This window comes from Cataglyphis hispanica, chromosome 11 (genome assembly GCF_021464435.1).
Source record: "Cataglyphis hispanica isolate Lineage 1 chromosome 11, ULB_Chis1_1.0, whole genome shotgun sequence".
NCBI lineage: Eukaryota > Metazoa > Arthropoda > Insecta > Hymenoptera > Formicidae > Cataglyphis > Cataglyphis hispanica.
Window position 1 is genome coordinate 5653437 of NC_065964.1, and position 27049 is coordinate 5680485.

Below are 27049 nucleotides of genomic sequence, written 5' to 3' on the forward strand. Positions count from 1 at the left end.
TATTTAAGTTTCACACTCGATATTGGAAAATACTTTAAAAATACTTTATATATATATATATATATATTTTTTTTTTTTTTTTATTTTGAAGAATATAAGCTGAGAGAGTTTAGGGAATGTCAGAAAGCAATATAGCTTGAAGAACGTTAGTTCTGCGATTATATATTCTTAAATCCAATATATATGCGGAATATAGCAGTTACAGACGACACATGTTAGCGCAACGTGCATACATATACTTATCTAGCATAGTAACGAGAAACACATATTTCAAATCAAATTATTCAGTTTCTCCTTTTCTTTGATTTATTTCAATTCCAATCTTTCCCTTCATTAACACTTGTTATTATGAAAGATTAGTGCACCGCACCGGACATCCCATACATTACCGAAAGAATTTTTTTTACAAGTTATTCATGATTTATGCTAGAATTGATTTAGCAGCCGTCGAAGCGAACACTTTCACGGCACTTGTATACGTAAATATTTATATCCACCAGGTATATGTACTCTCGTTGTATCCATAAGTTGTAAGAACGGGCGAGAGAAAGAGAAAGAGATGTATGGTGCCGACTATAATTCCAGAACACAGTTAATACGATATTATTAAGCATGATTGTATATCATATTTCTGTCTTCCTCATATGCGTGCTACTGTATAAGCACATACGATCCTCCATTGCATTATTAAAACACACTTCCTCTCGTTCGCAGAACTACTTGTTCTTATTTATACATCTCCATCGCGCGAGCCGACAAACGCCGTATAATATAATCGATCTAGCGATTTGGCCAAGAGAGGATCGGACCGCCTCTATAATTTTGGCTGTCGCGTTTAAAAAGCCGTGATTTAACTTGCGGTAAACCGGTTTTATCCTGACCGTGTATGACGAGCAACGAACGTCTCGTGATGTAACAAAGCTCGCCGAGAATCGCGAATTGGAATCGATATTCGCTCGAGGAAACTGGAACGTTACGTGTGACGTAAATATAGACACGATCGTTTCTAGCTTTTCCGCGTTACGATGGAAAATTGACGAAGGTAACCGATGCTAAGCGACGACGAAGACGATCGGTGAATCGAGCTGAACAGGGCGATTTCGTCGTTAATCAGAGCGTTACTAGTTAGACGTGTCGGTTTCTCTGCTCTCTTCCCTCGTCATTTCGCGCACAAATTTTTAATCCGGCAGGCAACAATTGATCGCGACTATAAAAAGAACGCAGATTTGTATTGATCCGCGACGAAATAGCACGCGATTAAAGAACGCCGAAATCGTTGATGAAAGGAATTTCTTTTCTATTCGAGCCGCCATTATTTAACTTGTAACTTTCTCTCTTTGTATCCTGAAGAATGAAGCATGCATGATATTGATCGCTATTCGTTATTGAAAGAAAAAAAAAATAATAAGACGAGCGCGCAATTATTATTTTTCAAGCTACTACTCTCTCTCTTCAAGTCGCGCTCGCCTTAGTAGAAACAGCTGACTCGAGGTAACTACACGGAGCTATCTCCTTTGTGTAACGGTGAACTTTTTCGGTCTATTTACTAAACTTCTCGCAATGATAAGCTATGGTCGATGGCGGAAAATATTGCTGTCAATAATCCTTGAAAGAACTTCTTGTAACTATAAATTCTGCTATAAACGATGCATATAAGGAAATACATCTTCATCATTAACTTTACAATAACGTTAACTATATAATTTAATAAAAGTAATAATTAAAATTAAGTAATTTAATAAAAGAAAAATAATTAATAAAACATGTAGTATATCGAAAATATTCCGTCAGTGAATCTTTTCGTCCAGACGCGCGCGATTATTTGTTATGAAACGGGAACTCGAGGGAAATGTTCGATGAAAGGGCTCGTGAAAAATTTCCGGAAAGTGCTGAAATTTCGATAGACTGCTCTCTCTCTCTCTCGCAAAAGGACCGCAACGAGTCAACTGCTGTTGAAAATGAAAAGTGCATCATAAATCTCGGATCCTCGGCGCCGCGCCGGCGGAGTCTGGTTGGCGGAAAGCCGTGCCAGACAGAGAATTGCCAAGGAGAGTAGAAACGTGCGTAAACGCGGTTAAGGGTCGAAGGACAGCCAGCTGGAGTATTGATCGTTTACTTCGGCGGAGACGAGTCCGTTGCAGACGCGCAGAAATTCTTATTCAGTCGATCTTGAAATTATCTTTGACAATTTCGAAAGAAGTTGAAGCAATTTCGCGTTACAAATTAATTCGAAAGGGGATATTTTAAAGGAGATGAAATAATTCGATGCTGGAACAAGCAGACGTTTCTCTTGGCGCGATTACTATTTACAGTTCAATATTATAATCTCGATATCGTATTTGAGTCACCATTCGGATAAGATCCGAGTAAGAAAAATTAGTCATATTTATATTACGAAGACTTAGATAACGCGGAATTGCTTTGTCGTGAACTCATAAGTTGCTAAGAAGTTTTATCCGAAGAGTTAAGAAGACGCGACACGACATGATTAGATAATGATTGATATGAATCAATTTTCTTCGCCGAATGATAATGTATTTATTGTGAACAAAGTTGGTCGTTGATCTGACCGGCATTAATTTTATCAGATCACGCCTATCTAATCAGAGTTGACAACTGATAAATATTTATTAGATTGCCAAATTTAATTAGACGATAATAGCCTGAATAATTTAATAATTCATTATTTTGTTAAGCTGCTTTTTATAGCAAATTCTTTTTGGGATATACTCGCGCATATAATGAAATATATATGATATAATTTTATATATATAATTATATAAATATATTATATATTATTCATATAATTATATTATATGAATTTATATAATAATTTAATAATTTAATATAATAATTAAATAAATTAATATATATATACAGATTATTATCTGTAGTGATATATATAATAAATATATAAAAAAAGAGGAAAGAAAAAAAAATTTCGATAGAAAAATTTTTTATCTAATCATGAAATAGAGAAGTCGAGAAATATTTCTCCAAGGGAATGGATAGGAATATCGCTATAAACTTCGATATCGCGATAGTTCCCGCAGTTTTTTGCATTATCATCCCCACCTTCTCACTGTCTGCAGCTGCTCCCCCTCTGTTTTTCCCTACCTCTCTCTTCGGTCGCTTCTCTTTCCTCTCCTCTGACTCGTCCACCACCGGCCACCACGAGCGTTATCGAACCAGGCTCGTCGTCGTAGGTGCGCACGCGTTCCCGCGTATCCCCTTGAGGGGTCCTTCGTGATCCTGTCTGCCTGCCGGCGACCGTCGCAGATCGGATTCCGGCGGATGCACCGGTTAATGTATATACACAGAACATCGTCCGTGTGAAAAGTTTGCCTGAAATTTCACGTGCAGTCCTCCGGAAGGACTCGACGAGAACGGGACACCCAGCGTGCGATCTCGCGCGATGACGAGTCTTCCGCTTGGAAGTGATTGATTATTTTGTAAACAAAAAAAAATGTGTGCTTTCGATGAGTGATTCATAGTGGAATTGTGGTCTCCAGTGGGCATTCGCGATGATGAATGTTTAATGAATGAGTGTTTTACGGTTTTTACGCGAGGGGATGTTTAAGGTAAAACAATGCTATGATCGTCATATCAACGTAATGTCAAATATTCTTACATAGGTCTTAAATGTCAAAGATGATCCGCTTGTGACGGTTAGTGCATCCATTTAAGACCCAAGTAAGAATATTTGACGTTACGTCGACGTGACGTTTAAATCTTTCAAAACGTGACTTTTTTGCATTTTTTTTTTCGATTCTTCTAAACTATCATTCTCGATTGTCTCATCCCACGAACGTCATCGCTGTCGCGTGAGTCGTTCCAACCCTGGATAAGTATGATGTATTACTGCGTTATACGATGCGAGGCCGCGATCGTATATTTAACGTGACATTAAGATTTGCTTGTATAGTGCCTCACTAAATAGGGACACAAGATTATATTGATTTTTGTTAGTCTGTACAATATAAATCGATGAAATTAGCATACACTCGCTCACGCGATATGTCACTTTAGATGAAATGTCAAAATTTGCGTCGCGTGCGCCTCATTGAAGCTAAAATTAATTTTGCGACGATGGCTCTTATTCTTGAAATTTATAAGCGATCAATTGCAGTTCAAGGTATACAGTATATGTATATTAAAATTTCTTTCTCCGATAAAATGCAGACAAGTAAATATATATATAATACAGACAAAAAGCTATCTATTTGTTTCGTTGATACGTAAGAAACTCTGAGCAAGAGTGTAAAATATAGCGAGTACATATCCCGAAAGATTTCAGCCAGATAACTTTCACTCGGCGGTATGACTCAACTTCTTTGCGAGTTCGAGTTTAATATTGTTATGAAAATGAAGTGAAAAGAGTAGAGAAGAGAGCACTAACGAGCGGCGACGGAAGGATCGTGAGACGAAATAACTCGCGAAGACGTTAATTGCGAGAGAATAAGACGGCAACAAATGCGAAATAAATGACGGCATTAACTAAATTATCTTCGCGTATTTAAACAAAATTATTTCTCTCGAAACTAATTGAGCAAAAGCGTAACTTGATGCCGGCACTCGCGACGACTGTGTTTATAATTTTGATAAATAATTTGCATGATGTGCATGATTAATGAAAAAAAAGCTCGTTAGTCGATCCGCAAAATATTACGTTACCGTTATCCGAACGAAGATCTACACCAACCTTACATATCGTGTTGATCAGGTCTATTTTCTGTCTCTCTCCTTCCGACTGCACTTTATTTACCTGTCTATCGACCCGTTTACGGGCTTCCATTTACACGACATTATCTCATATAACTTCATTTGCGATGTCATCAAGAACATAACCGGCGAAACCCCCGCGTTCGTGATCGAACTTGCGTAATTTAGCGGCGTGATTGCGACAACGGAACGTGTGTGTAATTAAGGCCGAGCGCTTTGGGAAAGTGACCGCGACTAAGCATATTCACCGAATTACTCATCGCGAGAGGTGTTCGCTCTCAGGCTCTTACAAGTTAAATCCTCCCTACTGTGTTTCCTCGCATTTCACCCTTCACAACATTCCGTCCAGCTAAATATGCCTGTCTATCCTTTATTTATTGCGCGGTTCTCGCGTGCGAAATTTAGCGACGAGCTGTCAAGCTTAGCGATTCCTGCATTACGTAGATGCTTGGTATTTACATGTACATTACTACGATTCTTTAATTCTGACGCCGATTCTTTAATTCTTTCGACGCGTTTATTAAAATTATTAAAAATTAAATAAAATAAATCAAATCAAATAAATAAAATTAAAAAAAATTAAATTAAAATTCTGAAATTGGCGAGATGCTAAAATTTCTTCGATAGTGTCCTGTTCACTAGTGAATTAAGTGAAATTTGAAACACCGATGATCCCCGCGCGATCTTCGCGGGATCAACGATAATCCGATCGAGGATAATTCGTCCGAGGATTTCGTCCGAGGTCAGGATGGCCTCCCCGTCGTCCGAGAGCTCCAGGGGCGCTCGACGGCGCACCACCGGTCTGCCGACGCGGATTCGCGTTCACGCGAGCCAGGAGAACGGCATTGGCGGCGAGGATGGACGCGACGACTCCGGCCTCTCGTCCGAGAGCTCGACGCCCACGAACGGATCGCCGCCGCCGCGGCAGCCCAAGGTGCCAGGCCAGGTCTCCTCCTGCTCTGGCAGCGGCGTCGTCGGCGCGACCTCCGCGGCAGCCTCGCGAGCCAAGAATAGTCCCGGAAGGTAGTGAATCCCTCACCGCGGGAAATGAAGCCACTGTCAAATATTTCCGAGTAGCGTATATAGGGAGAGATGTGAGATATATAATAGGAGATTAGATGCTGCGCATTTATTGTTGTATTTTGGATGGGGATTGTCGTGATTTTTTTCGACGACAGTTACGGATAATGCGCGATTACGTTGCTTTCTTGAATCTTTGTTGGATTTACATTTATTTTAGGAGCCACTCTCTGCTTACTATTTGTATTATAATTTAATTCGTGTATAATAATCTGTCTTTATATTATATTTATATCTCAATATGTGTGCATGGTTAATTATTTTATTCTGTTCCATTTTGTTTTAGAGAACGAAAAGAATACTTTTAGAATGCTGAAGAAAATGCTAATCGCATAATCCTCTTCGAGAATATAGATATATCCGCATGTCGATACGAAAAATGATGAGTTTCACTTTTTTTGTTTCAGAATTGGAAGTGACAGGATGTCAAGGCTATTACGCAATAGATCCGGAACAGAGTCACCGCGTTCATTAGACAACATGCGCAATCGTCAAGTTTCTAGTCCTATGAGAACGTCGGGAAGTGTAAGTTGCAATCTGTCTTTTATTTTTCCATTCTCAGAGGTGTAATTTTCAATTTGTCGGATTTGTCGCGCTCACGCAGTATCTCCTTGATCCCGCAGGTTTCATCCTCGTGCGTCGATTCCGGGGACGAGTCGAGTCTCAGGATAGATCGCGGAACGTACCAGTACATGTTCCAGGACATTGTCTCCATTAAGACGATGCTCCTGAAACTCAAGCGTGTCCTTCAGGAGGTACATAATAATAAACGCACATCGTTGCTCGCTTGCATTTCACATTTGCACGTCGCTTTCTTTTTTTACGTCCTGCAAAAATGTGTTTCACGCATTTTTATTTGGCGCCGAAGCGTTACAGTTGTCTTCAGTTCGCGTTACCCATTATCCGACCGCAAGCGTTATTCTATTACTTATACACACGATGCGCTGTATTTTTTGCCTTTTTTATTAACACGATTCTTTTTATTTTTCATTTTTGTCGTCCTTCCTGATTTTACGTCTCAAGTCAGGGGAGAACGATTTGACGAGGGTACGTTGCATTGATTTTCTTTACTTTATTGTCACTAATTTATATCACCTCACTCGCATGCGTGTGTGTGTATGTTTAATTGAGTAAAAATTATATATATATATATATATAAATTGTAATTGCAAGAGAAAGAGGGAAACAAAACTTTTTTTTTATTAATACTATTTTACTCGGTCCCGACAATATATATAGAGTTACAAGAATTATCAGCGAGGATAAATGTATACAAAAGCCATTAATATTTGATATTGATTTTTAGGCAGAAACTCTCAACCCATTCGATAATCCGAAGGTTGGTATATGCTGTTTATTATAAAGAAATTTATTTAGAAAAAAATAGATTGGGAATATATGTATTTTTCAATGCTTGCTCAATCGAATGTAAAAATGACGATTATCGATACACTTATAGAATGGCCTCTTCTGTAACCTGAACGAGGGTGGTACTACCGACGTAAGCACGTCACCGGGAAGCGGTGGTAATAGCATCGCGGACGAATTGACAGACTTAAGGAGGCAGGTGGTGTTTCTTCAGGGTCAAGTGGAGGATCGAGATCGTACCATACAATCGCGGGATCGCACTATCGAGCTACTTGAGGTAAATAACGAGGTAAATCACTTATCGCGATTAATTATATTGCTCTGTGCAAAAAGCTCGCTTCGACCGGGGATCTAAATCTTAAATCGGTAATCATTGTTAGAGTGCTTTTTGTCGAAAAAAGTGAATAATTGGAGTGTTATTTATTGATCATTGCAGCTCCAGATGTCGAAGCTTCAAGGACCTAAGAACGGCGACGCTCAAAGTTGCATCCTATCGATGCGTAATAATGACATTTCCTCCGTGGACACGTGTAACGCTGCAACGCAAACGGAGAAGGTATTATTCTCTACATGTAGTTGGATCACAATCCCCCCATCTTACATCATTTACGTTTGATTTTGACTTTGTCTTGTCGTTTATTTTCGATTATTATGATAGTCGCATTTCTTTTGCGAGTATATTTTGTTTGTTATTATCATTATTATTAATGTTATTTTATTGCACTCGATTAAAAACGAAAACACATTTTTCATTTGCGACTCTCTAGACACGTCCAGTATCAGCAGGACCCTCGCTCCTACAATCACTCCCACAGGATGGTGTTATGGGGCCTCTCGTTAGGTGAGAGTTTATCTTGTTTATTCTGTCCAATCGACAATGATATTCATATGAGCTAAACATTTACACATACATTTAATCTTGTTAATCTTTAACTTGACGTAAAATATTTTTTAAAATTAATCGAGTACTGTCATTGTCGAATAAAAATTGCGAATTATTACGCGCTTGTATCACTGACAATCGCATTTAAAATATAACTCTTTCTGTGTGTCATGTGCATCATAAATAATATATTTTTTTTTTGCTACTCTGGTCCCGCCCTTTACTCGGGTAATTCCACACGAAGCAGCTTCAGGATCGGGAAGGTAGAGTGCGTCAGTCTGTGTGACTTACTATTGGGATATGTACTCCTTTCTGCATTTAACGCTCTCATATTAATGCACCTCTTCTATTTTCGTGCCACTTGTTTGACAATTCGTTATTGACGATTGCGTTCAGTTTTGCATGCGGTTAAGTAATTTAACTTTTGTTCTCAGCTATTCGACCAAAGTAAATCTTGTCAAAGTAAAATCAAATTTGGATTACTATAATTTATATTTTGATACTAAGTATAGTAATTTCGTTCTGTATATACATTATTTTATATAAAACTGATAATATACGTTGATATATAATTATTGTATAATATATAATTGATTGGTTGAATAGCTATAAAACAGTTACAGTTTTTGTATTTATTTCTTATGTTCAGCTTCATATCATGCCCGATGAATCCATTTTTCTTTTTTGGGAGAAAATAATCGAACAATTGCATTTCACGTAATCGACGAGAGCCTAATTTTTCTCCATTATAAGAGTCGATATAAATCTCGAGAATATTTTTAATCTATTCGCGCGCGCGAATGCGTGTAGAACGTAGATCAATCTTGCTTGCTACTCCGCATTTGTAAAATCAATGTTTCTGGCATGTAATATTAACATAATGTGTTTTCGTCTCAACGCTAGCGCGACGATTACATTATATTGATATTCCCCCAAAATTATCTTTTGCGATAATATATTAGATTTACAATTCGTAATGTTTCACGCTGCTTTGAATAGCCATGTGCGGTGAGTCCTTTTTGCTCAATCAGATTTCAAATTCTTTTTTTACTCGGATTGAATTTTTCATAATTATTTTCACAATGCACACTTGTAATAATGACAACTTTTTGATTGCAGTTGGAGTGACTCGGACCATCAGCGACTTTCGATGCTCTCCGAGCTTAAGTCCGCCGGAAGTCCTCGCAAGCCAACCGAACGTTTACCTCATACGTTAAGACTTCGTCAGGAACAGATCCCGACACGTCGCGCTAACGCGCACGCGAGGAGAAACTCAGAGACACTCGTGTCAGGCTCGTTCACCAAGCCGAAGGATTGCGCGAAGTCGCCGTGTGATTCTAACGATGCAGAACAATGCGATGTTAAGGTAGAAGGAAACACAATCAAATCCCTCATTCCGACGCCTAGAAAGCTGCGGTTTTAACGATAGGGAACGCGGCGACGCGCCGTTATTACCTTATTTATGTGTAGCAACGTTCTTTCGTTCCAGACGTCCGAATTCCTATCGAAGAACAAAACAGATTAATCATGAGTATATCATTCGATTCACATATGAAATCTATAATTTCTCTTCCGATAAATCTTGTTTAAATTAACATTAAATCAGTATTTCAACTATATCTATTATATAAATTATTTATTGAATTATATGATCTCTCTATTAATAACGCGATTTAATTTATTATTCGTCGTGTCAAGCGTTTCGATTGCGATTCGGACGTCCATAACCGATCCATCAAACGATCTCTTGTTCCACCTATTCTTGTTCGTAATTATAGTTTTATCGCGCACCGCAAAAGTTACGTTCCTCGTAACATGTAACGACATCATTACTCGCTCGTCTGATATAATTTGCCACTTATATGACGTATTTGTGTAGAGAGTGTTGAGCGCGAAAGAAGTCATCTATTCCTAGGCGGATATAATTCGAGCAGCATATAATTCGCGCGCACGTACAAGTGTACACACACGCGCGCGCGCGCGCACACACACATGCATACATATATATACTTGTTAATATTAAATATGATATTAATTTCTTCCTCTAAACTCGAGTGCAAAATTAGAGATTAACAAATGATCTGTAAAAATCGCAAAAAAATCCGCAAAAAATCGTTATATTTATTCGACGATCGGTTAAGATCTGCGACAGAAACGTGAGGAAAATAATAAATTAAATATATATATATATGTGGAATTTTTTTCTGAACGATTTGATCTTAGCAACCGGAAATATAAAAATACGCTCTATACGCCTTTCAGTTCGAATAAAATCTAAAAGGCAAATATACATAAATGTATATTTATTGAAAAAGAATTTTTGTAATATAATTTACTGTAAATATGAAAATATAAAATTTATTTCAAGCATTATCAACGTACAATTATAATCGAGAAAATTAATTCCGTTTTTCGATGATATAAATTTAGAATCTTCGGCCAATATTTCCTTTCGACGCAGACATCGTATACATGCGAATGTTTTAATTTTATAAAATTTACAATTTTATTTTTATGTATATATATATATGTATTAAAATTTGTTTTCTCTATAAAGAGAAAAAGAGATTTGTTAAATACACATTATACTTATATATATATATATTGCAGTGCATTTATATCAGGTGAGTTTTCTCTCTACAATTACGTCACTCGCTGTGATTTAATTAAAAAGAGAAAATTAGATGCAGTTAATTATTGTTTCTAACGTCACATGCAAAAAGTATATTGCGATTGATTTATCGGCGATATTCAAATATTACTATTATATACGTTTGAATAGAAGAGAAGCGGAAATCGCATCTCTCGTGACAGATTTCGTACGATCATAATTAGTAAAGCTAGGGTACTATGTAAATTCCACATTTTGCTTTAATTTATTGCGTGTTTGGTATGCGCTTGGTGCTAGTAAGTCTGTATGATATTTAGTTTTTCATGTCTTTCATAAGTGTATTCTAGCATATTTTTCGCAAAAACATATATTTACATCTGTATTAATGTATAACATTATGTGCAATATTGCCGATAGTATATTTAAAAGTATAATAACATACAAAAATTTAACTTTAAAGAGATTTACTCGCGAATTAAATCGAAATGAATTAGATCATTTAGAAATATAAAGTCTTGTCCAGACGGAAGAATATGCATTGCCATTATTCTTCAGTAATATAGAGAAGGTCGAAAAAAACTAAATATCATATATAATAACTGTATATTCATTTGTTTATATTTTAATTTATATGTGAGTATATGCAAAAGGAGAAACGGAGAGAATGAGAGAGCTAGAATGAGAATGAGAGAAAGAAAGAGAGAAACAGAGATGTATATGAATCTCATTAATTTTTTAATAAATATATGATAGAAAAATGAGGACTAGGGAAATCTTAGTTTTTCCGCAGGGCTACTTTCGCGAGACGCAATCGAGTATTTGTGGAAATGTATATCGAGTAGTTATTCGAAATTCGCTTATCATCGATAACGATTCAATAGATCTGGTACGGAATAAGTTAATAGCGAATTCGATTGGACGCACTAGTGCACATTAAAGATTATTGTACATAAATTTACAATATAAGTATAAGTAATGAAACATTAAGATAATTAATATTAACAATATGAGTTGTCATTATTCGTATTAAAAAACAATAATAATAACTTTTACTATTAATAATTTTATTTTTTTAATTGCATATGCTTTTATAAATTTATGTACAATAACCTTTATATGTATCAATGCGCATTAGTGCATCTAACCAAATTTGCTCTAAGTGACACAGTTTCATTGGTATATCGATGAGCAATCGACATTGATATTAATCATCCGCTATTATATCTCTGAAGAGCAAGAATTGATCGAATCTACAGGGCGAAAATTTCGAAAAAAAAACGCAAACCATTGTGTTGTCGCATCATAATAAATGTTATGGCAAATAAAGGATATATATAAGATAGCGATCACCTATTTATTCTCCGACGATTGTTTGATCGTAATTACTTAATTGATAAGGCTACACAATTTTCAAAAATTCTCATATAACAAGATGGTTATTTCTGAAAAAGAACACTCTAATGTCCAATATAATAATAATATGCGCAAAACACAGATATCTCTAAGTTAACTCTAGCGACATAATGATAGCGGATTAATTACGATAAATAATTAATAAAAGATATCCACTCTTGTGTAATGATAAGAATTCGTACTTGTCAAAATAATTTAGCTGCAATTTTTAATCGTACGTTTGCCTACCTAGTCCCAGAATGTCGCAATAAAGACAGTTTTATTCGACTAGAGTATTTTCCCTTTTTACCTTTTAATTATGAATGCAAATCGGTGCGTCGATTTTCTTTTACACATCGGAGAAATAATTCTCGTGAAGTTCTCTCCGAGTTCTGTTATTGTTTTATAACATATATGATGCTTTGACATGCGTTGTTCACGATTAAAGACACACGTATTTATATACATATATATTTTCAACTTTGTAAATTTGATATGGAAGTTTGAAGTTCGAACTGTGACACGCGTGTCACAACAAGTCTCACATAACTTAGTCTCTCTCTCTCTCTATATATATATATACATATATGTATGAATAGATTAATATAACCGATAAGCGGAATGTATATATTCGCAGAGATACGTGTCAATTGGATAGATTTTTGCCGCGGCCGTTTACAACGCTGTGCGTTTACAGAGAGTTTGCTCTTACATCTGAGATGTGATGGACGACTCGAGTGCGGTCCGACAGGAGAATAGTATACGCGCATTTTCTATTTTATATCTTTGATAAAACGTTTTTTGTTCCTTGCAAATATCAAATCGGAATTAAAAATTATCTCCTCTTTAACTCAAATTCTAGTTATAGATTATCTTCTGGAGCGTTTCGAACGAGGTCAGATTTACACATGGATCGATACTCTCCTCTTGGCGATTAATCCCAACGGCGAGATCTCCATCGACGATATTTATGATTTGTCGCGTGTCAACGATCTGTACGATGTAAGTCGTAAAGAATTAACACCTCATATATTCACCATGGCGGCCAGAGCGCACTTTAGAATAGTTCAAGGTTTTGGAAAGCCTAGCCAGGTAAATCCAGGAAGTCCGCTCCTCATACACGCGATCTTTGTCTTTCCATCAGACAAAATAATGCATTTTTCGTGAAGGTAATTGTCCTGAACGGTGAAACTGGAACAGGAAAGACCTTCAACGCGTGGAGGGCGCTGGAATTTTTGACCGCCAGAAATGCATTCGTCGACAAGCATCGGGATCAAGATGCAGCTTGCTGCGACTTCGTGCAAAAAATCACAGACGCCTGCCGTTTGATATCGGCTTTCACGGTAGCGTCCACCGAGAAAAATGAGATCAGCTCGAGACACGTGGAGCTCGTGTGGCTCGAGTATAAGATGGGCAGAATTTGCGGTGCGATGGTATCCTCATACCTTCTGGAGAGGAATAGAGTTACGATGGGTCACTGCAATTTTCAGATTTTTTATCAGGTGATTTTCGCCGAGCCGGTCTTGCATTATTCGAGATTCACTAAGCCCATCATACATATTCCAGATGATGACTGCGTTGACGGATATAGAGTTTGCCGATACTGGATTATCGAAGGACGCGCGATATTTTATGTCGAGCGACCTGGATTCTGCAAAAGGACAACAGCTTCGCGACGGATTTCGAGATACTTTGAGAGCAATGGATATGTTAGGTTTTACGAAGGATCAGAAGAAAGATATCTTCCAAGTTCTTTTTTTGCTCATCCAAATGAGTAACATACGGTTTACGCAAGAGGACGATCATTGCAAGATTGATATCGATGACGAACGTATATATAACTGATATAATCTTTTTACTACAAAATCACGCATTTATATTTATTTACGCTTTCATCGACGACTTGAACCATGCAATAAAAGTGAAACAGTTAGATGGAAAACACGTGATTTACAGAATCCAAGGAAGCCTTGGAGAACACATGCAAGCTGGCTGGTCTCCAGAAGGAGGATATTGCCGAATTGTTTACGTCCACCCTAATAAATCCGCGAAGTTCTTGGCAACGTCACACCGCTTGCCGACGTAATCTCAACACTGAAGACGCCTGCCGCTATAGGCTTCACAGTATCATCCGCTACTTGTACGATCTTCTTTTTCACTGGCTGATCGACTCCGTAAACGGGATCCTATCTACCCGTTTATTCAGCGAACGATTGGGTATCATCAGAAATTTCTTCAACGTCTGAAATCAGCGAAATCGACACACTGATATCGATATGATAATCTTCTCTTCAGGGATATTGGACGTCTTCGGATTCGAGTGCTTCGATGCGAACGGCATCGAGCAACTCTGCGTTAATTACGTCAACGAGAGATTGCAGTGTTATTTCATGGAAAAGTATCTGGAATTTCGTCAAAAAATTTTGCAAGAGGAGGATCTCATTGACGTGGAACCACCAGAAATTGTGCGATTATACGAGGATCGCTTGAACACGATTGAGAAACGCTTGTTCACTACTCTCAACGACGTAATGTGTTTCTAATAATCTTCAGATTATATATATAATAAGAATTACTAATAAGAAATATATATTTATCTATAGATTGAGTATAAAATAATTAATCGTGAATCTTTGTATAGATATGTTTGTCGACAGTTCAAAGCGATTTGTCCACATTAATACAGCAAATATATGCCAACGGTTGTCCCGAGACGAAACGATTCTTGAAAGTGAGGAATGAAAATTTTGTTATACAACATTACTCCGGTGCCGTGGAATATTCCGTTAACGATCTGCTTTCCAAGAATATTGATAAGGTATAGACGATGCGTTTGATCTGCTTTATATGATCTTAAAAGCTTATAGAGTTCGAATGTATATGTTAAAAACGTGATACAGATCCCGGACGAGATAACTGTAACATTTGGCGTGAGTAAGAATACGTTTCTGTATTGCTTAATTAACAAAAATAAGCTACATCACGAAAATGGAAAAACCAAGAAACCCACAATGCTCTCCAAGCTACGACATAACGTGGACTCACTAATACAAGAATTAAACAGATGCGACGCGCATTATGTTCGCTGTATTAAACCGCGGTATAATAATATTCAACATACGATATATATTATTTTTGAATAGAAATTAATTAATTATCTATAGGCGGCTTGATAATCGCGAATGGGACCGAAACGAATTTCGCAGGCAACTGGCTAATATAGGTATTCTCGACGCTTTGCCTCTGGCTAGATGTAAATATTCGATTCACTTCACCTACAAAGAGTTTTCCAAACGATATTGCTGCAAACGTATGATTAAAAGTCTCAACAATTTTTACAATGCGTTAAACTTACCGTATATATTTACTACTGATTTACTTTTCTACAGGAACCTCCGACTTTCGCATGGGTTGCAAGATATTGGCGTCATCTTGTCTAACGGTGAATGATGATGATTTATCGATACATTACGGAAAGCATTTCATCTTCTTGACGGAGTATTCTTTTTTACAATTAGAATCTGCTAGGAAGCGACTTCATATCGAATGTGTTGGAAAAATAGAATCTTTCTGGATAAAATATAGCAAGTATCTCTTTATATAATCGTCTTTGTATTGATATAAATTTTAGAACAGAAAATCCACAAGTTAAAAAATATAAAAGTATCGTGCAACAGTCGAAAATAGAAAGAACGTACAGATCGAGTAACTTAAACATTGGTAGAATAAACGTTTTAATTCCACGTCATTTTGAAAAGACAAAGACAAAAATGACATCGCAAATTACATACAAAAAGATCAAATTAATTTATTCTATATCTGTGCAGGGAATAATCGGCGACAAAGTATAAAAGAGACTGAAGATGTTCAAACGATTAATAATAAAAATAAGTTGATCGGGAATTCTCAATTGGAATGTAAGCGTATTATATCTATAGGAATATGTGTCTATGCAGAGACATATCGGCGACAAAACACAAAAAGGAATACAATTCGTGATGATCAAGCAATTTTTAATATCGATATTCAAGATGAGTCGACCAAAAAAAATCAATTGGAAAATAAATATGACATGCAATTAATAGATTATTCCATTATACAAGAAAAACCTCCATTTATACCGCCAAACATATCGTATAATAAAACTGCATACATAATCCATTGGTTAGAAGATGTGAGTAAAGCGATGAATATAAAAAATATTGGACCAACTAGGAAACAACTGTTAATAGCACACAATCAACTCGCTATTCAATTACATGATGCAAGATCCACGCGTTCAAATAGCAATAGATCTCAAATGGAAAACAGACATAAGAACAATCTTGGAAATTATAACAAAGTATGTAATATTAATAATGTAATATAATATTTGTTTCTATTTCATTAAAAAAAAAATTCTATTTAGAAAGAAGATATATACATTATACGACATGGCATTTCTACATTATTCTACAAAAACGGGGTTTTGAGTCGACGTCGTCCAGCAAGGGTAAATATCGGAATTGGAATTATGAAGGAAAGAATTAAGAAATTAAAAAACATTATTATTTTACAGCTACCAGTTAAAGTACACACTCGTTTCACGTGTTTAACTAATTCGCATTGTTTGGTACATACAGAACTACCACAGGGTCTACAGGATTGTCTTTAAAACAAGATTTGTACAATATATGTAAGATTTAGTAGGCCTTTATATATAATTTATAGAATATATAAGTTTCTCATTTTTATTTATTTTTTTAATAAAATTAGATAAAAAATTTACAAAATAAAAAATTTCCGAGATTTTTATCTTGAATGACGTGAACAGGAACTCGCGCCATAAAGAATAGAAATTATATAATAAAAGCTTACGAGATGCTGCGAAATAGACTAGCAACTAAAATCCTATCAGAAATTTCAAAAGACAATAACAATAATTACTTTGAGAGATTTGTAGTTAACGAAAATAATTTAGAATCACAATTAATATAAAACGATGAAATAATCAATGACAGCACTTCCTATATATGTTTTGATAATGATATTTAAATAAATGAAATTTATATTAATTCATAAACAAACATGTGCCAAATTATAAAAATTATAAGGACCTTTCTTTCTATCTTTAACAACGAGCAGTCTGCGCGATGCGACTAGAGCGAGAGTGGCTTGAAGATCGCTCCTCAAAATATGATAATTAGCTCTTAGACTGACACGCTTCAAGTTGCTGGGAGGAACTGGACGACCACCAGCGAATGCAAATCTGTAATCACGCGTTCAAATTATATAATACGAATGTATACATTCACGTCCCCTCATCAGTTTCGTCAAGTTTGATATGATGCATACCTTATCTCTCGTCTCGGTCCTCTTAGAGTGGAATCTGGAAATGCGGTTTGCCTATCCCACAATGTTCTGTTGTTAAATAACGGCCTGATTTTAACATACTTCATCTTGCCTTTGATGATAATAGGCAACGTGCCCTTCTTATTACTTCTTCTTTTTGTATCATTATCATCATTAGCGGGTAAATAAGGTAATAACGAATCTCCGTAATGTTCGAGCAAAGACGTAAGATCCAAGGAATGGCCCTGCGATCTTACGAGGGCGCAAACAGCTAGCTATATCGATTATAAATACAGATAATGTACAGAGACAACATATATGTAAAAATTAAAATAACATAAAAGCCAATACTAACAGCTATTTGTTCCCAAATAATCGAACCAGATGAAGCGTAATAATATAAAATATTTTGTATGGAAAGAGTGTGTTCGGCCTCGTGTTGGAAAAATATAAGTGGCTGGAGACTCGCTAACAATTCCACCGCCATTATCCTCTTTTTATAATGATCCACACTATCTATTTCGTTCTTTAAAAGAACATTCTGCAACGTTGGTATATATCTGTCGACATAATCACAATTCAAAAAGTCACTCTTATTTTTTTAAATGAAAGTTTTATAGTTGTCTTACTTATCAGCGATCGATGGCCAGCGAAGCATCAATTTGAGCGCACACTCTTTAAAGAGCACTTCCAAATTCGGATGTATGAAACTTTGACTCAGCAGTAATTCTAATAATAAATCGGTCATTTTATCCACCTGAGAACAAATAAATCAAGATATTTGCAAGAGTTCAAGAAAGATGCACATGTATAATCTTTCTGCAATTAACTAAATATTACCGATATTAGATGATAAGGATAGACAGCTTCGCTGTTGCTAGCAATGGCAATTATGAGCTCGCAGGTACGTGTAGAAACGCGCGTATACTGTGCATTATTTAAGATTAACGTTGACCTTGCGATAGATATCAATTTATCTATGACTCCCTCATCACCTAAATGCACATTGGTAGCGCAATCATTAAGCAAAACCTAAAAATATCAAAAATGCTATTTATCTAATTATAATAATATTAGAAAATTTTTATTTCTTTCTTATATACTTGAAAAGTTTTCTGCGAGCCATTAAATAAAGTTTTTAATGCACGTTTGGCATAATTGATACGTGCTTCTGTCAACTTCTTGTCGCATATTTCATTATCTGTAAAAAAAATATATATATATATATTTCAACATGAATTGTACAAATTAAAAAGTTAAGAATGAAAAGAGGATACAAAAATAATATAAACTTTTGAAGAGTTTACCTTGCAGAAATGGCACATTATTTTGAAAAAAAGTCAATGGGTCATTTATTTGATGAACAAGATTAATGACAGATTCATTAGGCACATACACCTTAGCTTCTGTGTGATACTCTGGCAAGGATTCTGGTGCACCAAGAATAGGATCTGCGTCACACAAGTTAGTGATGACTGCATTTACATCCATAGATGTTAGGCGTCTCCTTTTACTATGTCTTAGCCTTGTAACACATTTCTAAAATTTCAGGATGTGAATAACATTACAATTATACCATAATGTACAAATAGAAAAATGTATTATTTGCTTACATGTAAAACTTCTCTCAAGCGATAGGAAGCATCTTCGGCTAATCTCTTTAAGAGTGGATCTGGCAATGGATGCATACCCAATTCCTCACCGATGGTAGAGATCCATTCGGTACTAAGCATAGCATATTTTCTTGAATTATTATCATTTGTAATATTACTGGTGCCTGCATCTTTACTGTTAGCATTGACAAAAGAATTGCTGTATCCCATAGTGTTTTGATTTGCCAACATCTCTTTCATGATCTACACGTTCTCAGTGTCGATATAACAACTGGATTTCGCGTCACATTTATCATGTACAAACACGTCGATAAAATCTTGCCATCAGCTATCAATCAAAGTAGAGTAATGTTTACAAGCTATATAAATTGAATGTGCAACATAATATTATACACTGTGTACATACTCGTAACACCCGATGTCGTATTTTCATGTATGAATAATACTTTAATTTTTCGCAGCAATTAATGTCAATAATGACATTAATAAAAGAAATATTGAGCTTAAATATATTTCTTATCGCGTTCTCTTGATTTTGTGTTCCTCCGTCGAGATTGTTTAATTCAATACGACGAATGCTGTTGAACGCGTACTGATTGGTAGCAGACAAGTAATCAAGCGCGGGAGACTGCCGTCGACGAATTACTAGATTTCCTGTTGAATGAATATATGAATGTTTAATTATTAATCGTCGACATATATTAAAATTAAAAAATGGAACACTGAAAAAAAGATCTATAACAAATATATGTACATACGATAAAATAATACCGTGTAAAGTAATCTGTCTAACTTGAGGGTGATAGCGAGAGTTGGAATATGCTTCCTTCGATATGTATCTTTGAAAAATTGTCGGAGTTATCAGGAGAATACATTTCGATAGGAAGTATGCGAATAGCGGACTATAAATCGAAAGAGAATATTAGTATCATAAGTGCCATAAACTTAGCCGCAAAATTTCAATTAGCGATTCATTTCATGTTGCTAGTTGCCTCTTGTCAAATTATATTCCCTTAGTAACATAGCTGGTTTTTAGAGAAGTTTTTAGAGAACATACGATTCGCGTAATGTTTGCTTCCTGACGTCTTTGTTCTGACCAATCAAATGCTACTCTACTCGATGAATAGATTTTCGAACGCAACGCATCTACATGTAAAACCACGTGGCGTATGGAGCGAGATGTCGCATAACCTAACTTAACCCTAACTTCTGTAAAAGCAGATGAAGAGACTCGACGAGAATTTCGTTTTAAATAATATTTGATAAAAATTTTCAAAGAAAATGAATGTTATACCTTGTATCACGTGGGTAAGAAGAGGAGTCGCCGCGGCCGTTCCTGAAAAAGTTAGTATGACCCAACTATGTCCAAGTTACATCGATTATCAATATAAAAATATTATTGTATATTTTGCATGACTATTTAGGTCGAATTAAAGGCAGACGAACTCGAACAGATAATAAGAGAGACACAATCTACTTTAGAGTACGTAATAAAATAACATATATGTGACGTAAGTTATATTTATTTATTGAGAAAATTATTTTCAACTTTTTTTTTTTTTACAGAGAAGAAGATTCTGGCGAAGAGGCAATTTCCTCGAATACAAAATCGAATACAAAAAATACAGAAAAATCTCTTGCAGCTGGCTTTGATGAATACAACTTTCAAACCTACGATGATGAAAGTAAGAGAAAAAATTAAAAGATACTGTGTTTGTAATTAAGTTTATAATTAATTGAATAACAATGTTTATTTTTGCAGGTGGCAATATGTATTGCAACATCACCACTCTAGCCAGCTTTGAAGGGAATGGAAAAGATCCTTTTATAACAAATGATGATGAAGATTCAGAGAAAGAGGATGACATTATCAAGGCTGATGATAATTTAGTGCTGATTGGCCATGTTGAAGGAGATGCTAGCATCTTGGAAGTATTTGGTTTGTATAAAAGTATTAAATGTTAAATATTTTGAAATTACTTAATTTTACATAGATTTGCTAATTTATGAAAATTTATAATTGCAGTGTATAATGAAAGGGAAGGTTCTTTTTATTGTCATCATGATATATTATTACCTTCATTTCCATTATGTATAGAATGGCTAAATTATGACTCTGCTGATACAAAACCAGGTAAGTAGTAACATAATACTTTAGATACATTAAAGAAGCATGATAAATATTTAAATTATAAATATTTTTTTATTTTTAATTATAGATATATATAATTATATATTTAATTTCTTTCTACAGGTAATTTATGTGCAATTGGCAACATGACTCCCATAATTGAGGTATGGGACTTGGATTTGATAGATTGTTTAGAGCCAGCCTATAAATTAGGCCGTAAACCGAGTAAAAAGAGGAAGCAAAAGCGCATTGGCCATAGGGATGCAGTTCTAGATGTAGCATGGAACCAAAATTATATGTTAGTTTTTAATTTTCAAAAAATACATTTAATAAAATGTATACATTTAATAAACTTGATTTTTATAATAAAAATTATGGATATTTTGTTTTAGGCATGTACTTGCTAGTGGTTCAGTCGATCAAACGGTCTTATTATGGGACTTGGAAAATTGTAAGCCCGTAACTAAACTAGATTCATTTAATGAGAAAATACAAGCGCTGAAGTGGCATCCACAGGAAACTCATCGATTATTGACAGGATGTGCAGACAAGTATGTTTGAGTATGTTTGAGTATTATAAATATTTAGATAAATATCTACATGTAATTCTCTTTTAGATTAGTAAGATTATTCGATTGCAAGGAGGAAGCACTTGTACAAAGCTGGGAGGTATCAGGAGAAGTGGAGAGGGTGTTGTGGAATCATTTTGATCCAAATTATTGCATTGTATGTCTTACATATGTCTTTAATATCAATTTTCTTTACATCTATAATAATTGTGTTTGTTTGCAGGCCAGCACAGATAACGGTTATATAGAATATTTTGATGTAAGAGGAGATAAGCCTTTATGGCAAATCAAAGCTCATGAAAAAGAAGTTACAGGTAGATAACTTCTTCTTGTTTTTAAAAAAATATAAATTTGCTTTATATATTCATATATATAGAGAGTTTCTTATAAGTTCCATAAATCCTATCTAATATATCCATCTAATATTCTTTGCAGGTCTTTCTCTTAGCACATCATGCCAAGGTTTGTTAGTTACTTGTTCAAACGATGGTATAACGAAGGTATGGGATCTTCTCGATCAAACAGCTCCTACTGTTATATGGGAACAGTCGAATAATTTAGGTGCTATTCAATGCCTCGCGGCAAATCCGGATGACGGATTCATATTCGTCGCTGGTGGAGATAATAAAGCGCACAATCTTCAAGTATTAGATCTCAGGGAGATTCCTATATGTATGTATAGATATTTTTTTATATAAATTTTGGCTATTATTGTTGGCTTATGCATTGATCAATATACTGATTGACAGTGCGAGAGAGATTCGCAGATGCAGGACGTGTCATGTCAAATAATTCGGTAATGAAAATCAAACAGGAGATAATGGATGTCGCTGACGACATGGAAGATATGGAAATTGAAAGTTTGCAATCATCAAATGTGCAAATTAAATAAAAGAGAAAAAAAACTTAAGCTATATCTCTATATATGGTACATTAAGATTTATACATGTACATATGTGTCTGATAAGATAGGTAATTATTAAAACATGTTTGTGTTCTTTCTCAAAACATGTGCTTTATTGTTTTCTTGTTAACAATATAATGTTAACCCGATGATAATTTCTAAAGAATATTCTTGTACAATGTAACATTTTTGTTGAGAATAACTGACAGTTTTATTCGACCATTGGTCAAATTTTCGTATCGATATGAGTTATCAATGTAATGTTATATAGAGCTCACATATTTATTAAAAAAAAAATTATTTTCAATGAAATAGGTCCTTGATTTACGATGCTACATATATAATGATGTATGGACAAGAACATTTATTTAATCTCTTGTAGTACCTTCTAAGAGATTCTAAAAGATGCATTTAAAAACATTATTATATAGAATTTAAAAATTTAGTACAAATTTGAAAATACATTTTACTTTAAATTCTTTTGTTTCATTTAAGATACATATATTTGCATCATGTAGAAACAAGCAGGTTACATGTATAAAATAGAAATTGTAAAACTTATGATTCAACAAATTTGTAAAAATATCATTTATGCATATGCATATTTTTCTTTGTAAAAGTGATTCTGATTTTTATTATTATCTGTGATAATTATCTAATAATTAGATATCTGCAAAAACTAAAAGTTTTTATGCAACTTATATGATTTATTTAATTAAGAATTTAAAGCAAATTGGCTAGGTGAAGAGAGGGCGAATTGTGAAAATTTTTTTTACAATATGTCTTTTAGGTGAATATTATTTGTTACTCGAGTATACACAATATTCGTCTATTAATCGTATCTTTTAATCTGATACTGACAAAGTCCTATATTACTTTCATTTTTTAATGCAGAATCGTATTACAATAATCACGGCATATAACTATTAATATTAACAATTTTTTCTTACACAACTCTTCCCTTTCTGTTTTATACGTTTGGACTGTAAACTTTTCCCATGGTCCTTGCAACTGCAATTTAATTTTGAATAAATGTAACAAAACTTCGCTGTTTTGAGCGATTTCTTTTTTAGGCAGTTACACAAATATGATGATGTTATTCAAAATTCTTTTTTTATATCTGTAAATATATATCCACATTACTAATCAATTGATGTAACGCGTTTTTATTTTACAATTTTAAATCACTTATTTTCTAGAAATACGATGTCATTTTAAATAATTTTTTTTCAGGAAGCGTCGGTTTTTTAGATATTCAGTACGAGATACGAATATATATTACATTGTTGAAAATTGATATTAAATCTGTACATTTTCAGAAACATTAAATATTTTCAGAATAATCAATTAACAAATCATCAATAATCAATTAACAATTGTGCGAAATGAAAAACGCAATAAATTAATCAATGAAATTGATGAGATATATGAAAATCTATCTCATAGATAAACTGGAATGGGATAAAAAATACATATGTGTACCAGTGCCAGTAACGCTGGTATAATTATTGTAAGCAAAATCAATAATACACGATCATTGACTGTGTCATTAAGTTAACGAATTTCGAATATATATATGACACGCTTTCTGGCAGTGGTCTCATAAAAATTCAATGACAGTCGAGGACATTATTATGTCAGCAATGGTTTCCATAAAAATTCCATTTTTGACTGATAATGTTGCATCAGATATTTACAATTTGTTTTTTTTTCTTTTCTTTTTACATTTAGAAATCTAGAATCTATGTCACATTGATAGACATATTAAATAAGTTTAATAAATATTAAAAAATAAAGGATCGGTAAAATAAGCGTTTTTAAGTACAATTTTTTCGCAAACAAGCGAAGGAGAGCGACTCGAATTATTCAATCCGTTCATTTGCATAAACAACCAAATCAATGTGATATACAATGCATATATTCTTGTTTTTCTTTCACTGATATAAACAGTGATATACAAATCATTTATAGTCAATAATATTCTCCATTGATAGCATAAAATGTCTGACCTCATTGGGTTCAGATAATCTGGCGACGCATACGACAAACGAGCGAGAAGTGAGAGTCAACAATGGTCGCTGTTGGTCTAGAGGATGATGACAGTTGACCATAAAGATTGATATACATACGTCGTACAATATATTAATTAGAATAATTCGTACACACATATGTAACATTAGCACATTGAACTAGGCGTCGGTTCCTACATCGAGATTTCTCGAGTCCTGACTGGAATCGTGCTGGCTTCCGCCTTCGGAGCTAGCATTGCTCGATTGGTCCGAACCCTTCTTCACCTTGGGCTTGTACTCCGTGATAGTGACGGTAACATTGTTGACTGTCACTTCGTTCGTTTGCGCGGTACTACGGTCGACATTTTTCAGACGTGGCGGATGTCTGTTCTTGCGTCTTAGTTTGTCCATCTTGCGTTCCTTCTCCTTGACGCCGCTGGTCGTGCTACCGCCACCGCCAACACCACCACTCCCTTCCTTCTTGCCTGGTTTTAAAAGCGGCACATATTGTTGCTGCGCAACCTATACAAGTCATGTTACATGTTGATTGTACTAATTGTACTAATATCTGCGATGATTTTAAAGTAACAACAGAAAGAAGATTAAAAAGCAGAATAGTTCAGATAAAATATATATGAATATATAGAAATTATTTTGAAAGTAAATGTAATATATTAATATTGCGAAGTGTTATTACAGACTGACCTGTTGAGCTACTAATTGGGGGTTTATGCGGGGTTTCCGCGTAGAGGTTCCTTTGCGGACGTCACACATGAGGCACTTAAATGCTTCCGCTGTATTCCTAAAAGTGCAGACACTGCAGTCCCAATAATTTTCTTCCAAAACCTTCGCCTGACGTTTTCCGCTTCCCGAATGGTTCATTGTTCGTTGCAGTCAATTGTAGAACGCTGTACCTTCTCAAAAGAAAGTTTCCCCTCTTTTGAGGCACCTTCGGCCTCATTAAATTTTGCGATTTTATGAACACTGGGTATTTTTCGACAGAGCGAGACTAAGGATATGCAGTAAAAGACTGTGCTAGATGAATATCTAAGACAATGTTCCATACATCAACTAAGCGAGATACACAAGAGTCTGTTGTACTCGATTGCTCTGTATTGACCACCTATGTCTCTACGTTGTATCACTCTGACATTACACATCTTCTTCCAGTGTGTCTGTAACAGAAAAGTTCTCGTGTAATACAAATTTATATTATAAATTTATATTATAAATAAATATTTGTAATACATATAAAAAAATTGTAGTTCTAAATATATTTAATGAGTGTGTCGTTCTCATAAAGGCATCAGGATTTTATCGGTACATCAGATTGATTGTTCAATGAAACCAGGAGAGCTTGAAGAAATAAAATTAATAAATACCTTGGAAACGTAACAAGCATCTCTTCCGAAAGAAATAATTAGTTTTTTCCAAATTTATTTAATTAATGGAAAATATAATTAAATTTCGAACAAGTTTAAATTTTCACAAAACTGCACAAAGAAATTCAGCGATTTCTTCGAGGAGCTTCGACTTTAACAATTGAACAATCGACGCGCCATTGTCTTTATTTATCAATACGAAATTGACCTCATCATCTGTCTAGGGCGACAACTCACATTATTTACACTTGACGTTCACTGATAGCGAATTCGGTCGCACGCACCGATCGCGCACACGGGACGCTTTTTGCTCCTCCCGTTGAAATCGTCACACGATTATATGTCACGCGACCTTTTTATATTTTTTACATCCGATCAGGAAAATCCCGCTTCCCGAGCAGAGGCGTCGTAAAACGTCCCAATAAATAGCCGCTCCGCATCAACTTGAATGCACTCTGATATGTATCTATTATGTACCAGAGCGGAATCAGCGCGTGTCCGATGCCGAATTCGTTATTCGAAACGGCGCCTCTCCTGTTGCAAGTCCGCCGCGCTTACTCCCAAGAGGAAATACTCCGCGCTGCCTCGGCGCTTGTTTCCTCCAAAGCGAGCGACTTCAATTCCGGAGTCACGCCGGTGACGCGGTTACGGAACGGCAACGCATCCTTTCAACGGGGAAACAGATTTAACAGATGGACTCGATCGGTGCATTGTCGCGCGGGCATACACGTGCATATATGTATACGATGTGTATGTGTGTGTGTGTGTGTATTATTGCACGCACACGACGATTGTCCGTAGGATTCGTTCGCGCATTCCAGCGTCAGTCGACGACGACGAGCGGAAAAATCGCGGAGATCCCGAGGCTCGCGATCGTCGAGAGAGAGAGAGAGAGAGAGAGAGAGAGAGAGAGAGAGAAAGAGAGAGAAGCGAGGAAGGTGAACTTGTTCACGCCGTGCTGCGTCGCCGTTGCTGCTGCCAGCCGAGGTCGCCGACGACCGTGCTGGCGAGCGACGAGGCGTACTCGAAGCTCGGAGCGCGTACCCGAGACGGC

The 27049-nt window shown here is 35.5% G+C and overlaps 5 protein-coding genes across 15 annotated transcripts in view; 3 read left to right on the forward strand and 2 right to left on the reverse strand.

Annotated features, from left to right (window-relative positions):
- LOC126852802 (uncharacterized) overlaps positions 1-12344 on the forward strand; it is a 28708-nt gene extending 16364 nt beyond the window's left edge. For 3 of the 8 annotated variants that reach the window (XM_050597979.1, XM_050597978.1, XM_050597983.1), the window contains 8 exons: positions 6210-6327; positions 6426-6557; positions 6826-6849; positions 7109-7141; positions 7262-7459; positions 7607-7726; positions 7938-8011; positions 9173-12344. In XM_050597979.1, the coding sequence (XP_050453936.1) occupies positions 6210-6327; positions 6426-6557; positions 6826-6849; positions 7109-7141; positions 7262-7459; positions 7607-7726; positions 7938-8011; positions 9173-9476 (1003 nt within the window). In that variant the 3' untranslated portion in view covers positions 9477-12344. Of the gene's footprint in view, positions 1-6209; positions 6328-6425; positions 6558-6825; positions 6850-7108; positions 7142-7261; positions 7460-7606; positions 7727-7937; positions 8012-8300; positions 8326-9052; positions 9062-9172 lie in introns of all 8 variants that reach the window. The other 5 variants (XM_050597986.1, XM_050597985.1, XM_050597987.1 and 2 more) reach the window with 5 other exon arrangements.
- Positions 12345-12477: 133 nt separating this feature from the next.
- Positions 12478-16749, forward strand: LOC126852803 (uncharacterized). The gene is made up of 13 exons (XM_050597988.1): positions 12478-12814; positions 12919-13148; positions 13226-13558; positions 13623-13887; positions 14013-14273; positions 14352-14584; positions 14698-14874; positions 14957-15156; positions 15221-15366; positions 15446-15640; positions 15884-16398; positions 16465-16548; positions 16615-16749. The coding sequence occupies exons 1-13, from the start codon at positions 12781-12783 to the stop codon at positions 16708-16710; spliced, it is 2769 nt and encodes a 922-aa protein (XP_050453945.1). The 5' UTR covers positions 12478-12780; the 3' UTR covers positions 16711-16749.
- Positions 16750-17093: 344 nt separating this feature from the next.
- LOC126852804 (uncharacterized) lies at positions 17094-20008 on the reverse strand. Of its 2 annotated transcripts, none has more exons than XM_050597990.1 (10): positions 19772-20008; positions 19407-19654; positions 19001-19328; positions 18695-18926; positions 18491-18588; positions 18228-18419; positions 18017-18144; positions 17743-17947; positions 17391-17662; positions 17094-17304 (listed from the first exon to the last, which is right to left on the reverse strand). In XM_050597990.1, exons 3-10 carry the CDS (start codon positions 19238-19240, stop codon positions 17112-17114), a joined length of 1560 nt encoding a protein of 519 aa, XP_050453947.1. In that variant the 5' UTR covers positions 19241-19328; positions 19407-19654; positions 19772-20008; the 3' UTR covers positions 17094-17111. The 2 variants fall into 2 exon arrangements, with proteins under 2 accessions (XP_050453947.1, XP_050453946.1); XM_050597989.1 differs by having other exon boundaries at positions 19759-20008.
- Positions 20009-20158: 150 nt separating this feature from the next.
- On the forward strand, positions 20159-23758 carry LOC126852805 (periodic tryptophan protein 1 homolog). The gene is made up of 11 exons (XM_050597992.1): positions 20159-20344; positions 20425-20483; positions 20567-20685; positions 20763-20939; positions 21027-21134; positions 21255-21429; positions 21524-21682; positions 21749-21857; positions 21924-22014; positions 22136-22372; positions 22450-23758. Exons 1-11 carry the CDS (start codon positions 20282-20284, stop codon positions 22590-22592), a joined length of 1440 nt encoding a protein of 479 aa, XP_050453949.1. The 5' UTR covers positions 20159-20281; the 3' UTR covers positions 22593-23758.
- LOC126852806 (RING1 and YY1-binding protein A) lies at positions 22690-26964 on the reverse strand. 3 transcript variants are annotated; one of them, XM_050597994.1, is made up of 3 exons: positions 26473-26964; positions 25319-25788; positions 22690-25135 (listed from the first exon to the last, which is right to left on the reverse strand). In XM_050597994.1, exons 2-3 carry the CDS (start codon positions 25493-25495, stop codon positions 24794-24796), a joined length of 519 nt encoding a protein of 172 aa, XP_050453951.1. In that variant the 5' UTR covers positions 25496-25788; positions 26473-26964; the 3' UTR covers positions 22690-24793. The 3 variants fall into 3 exon arrangements, with proteins under 3 accessions (XP_050453951.1, XP_050453950.1, XP_050453952.1); XM_050597993.1 differs by having other exon boundaries at positions 26233-26964; XM_050597995.1 differs by lacking the exon at positions 26473-26964 and adding an exon at positions 25996-26213.
- Positions 26965-27049: the final 85 nt, after the last annotated feature.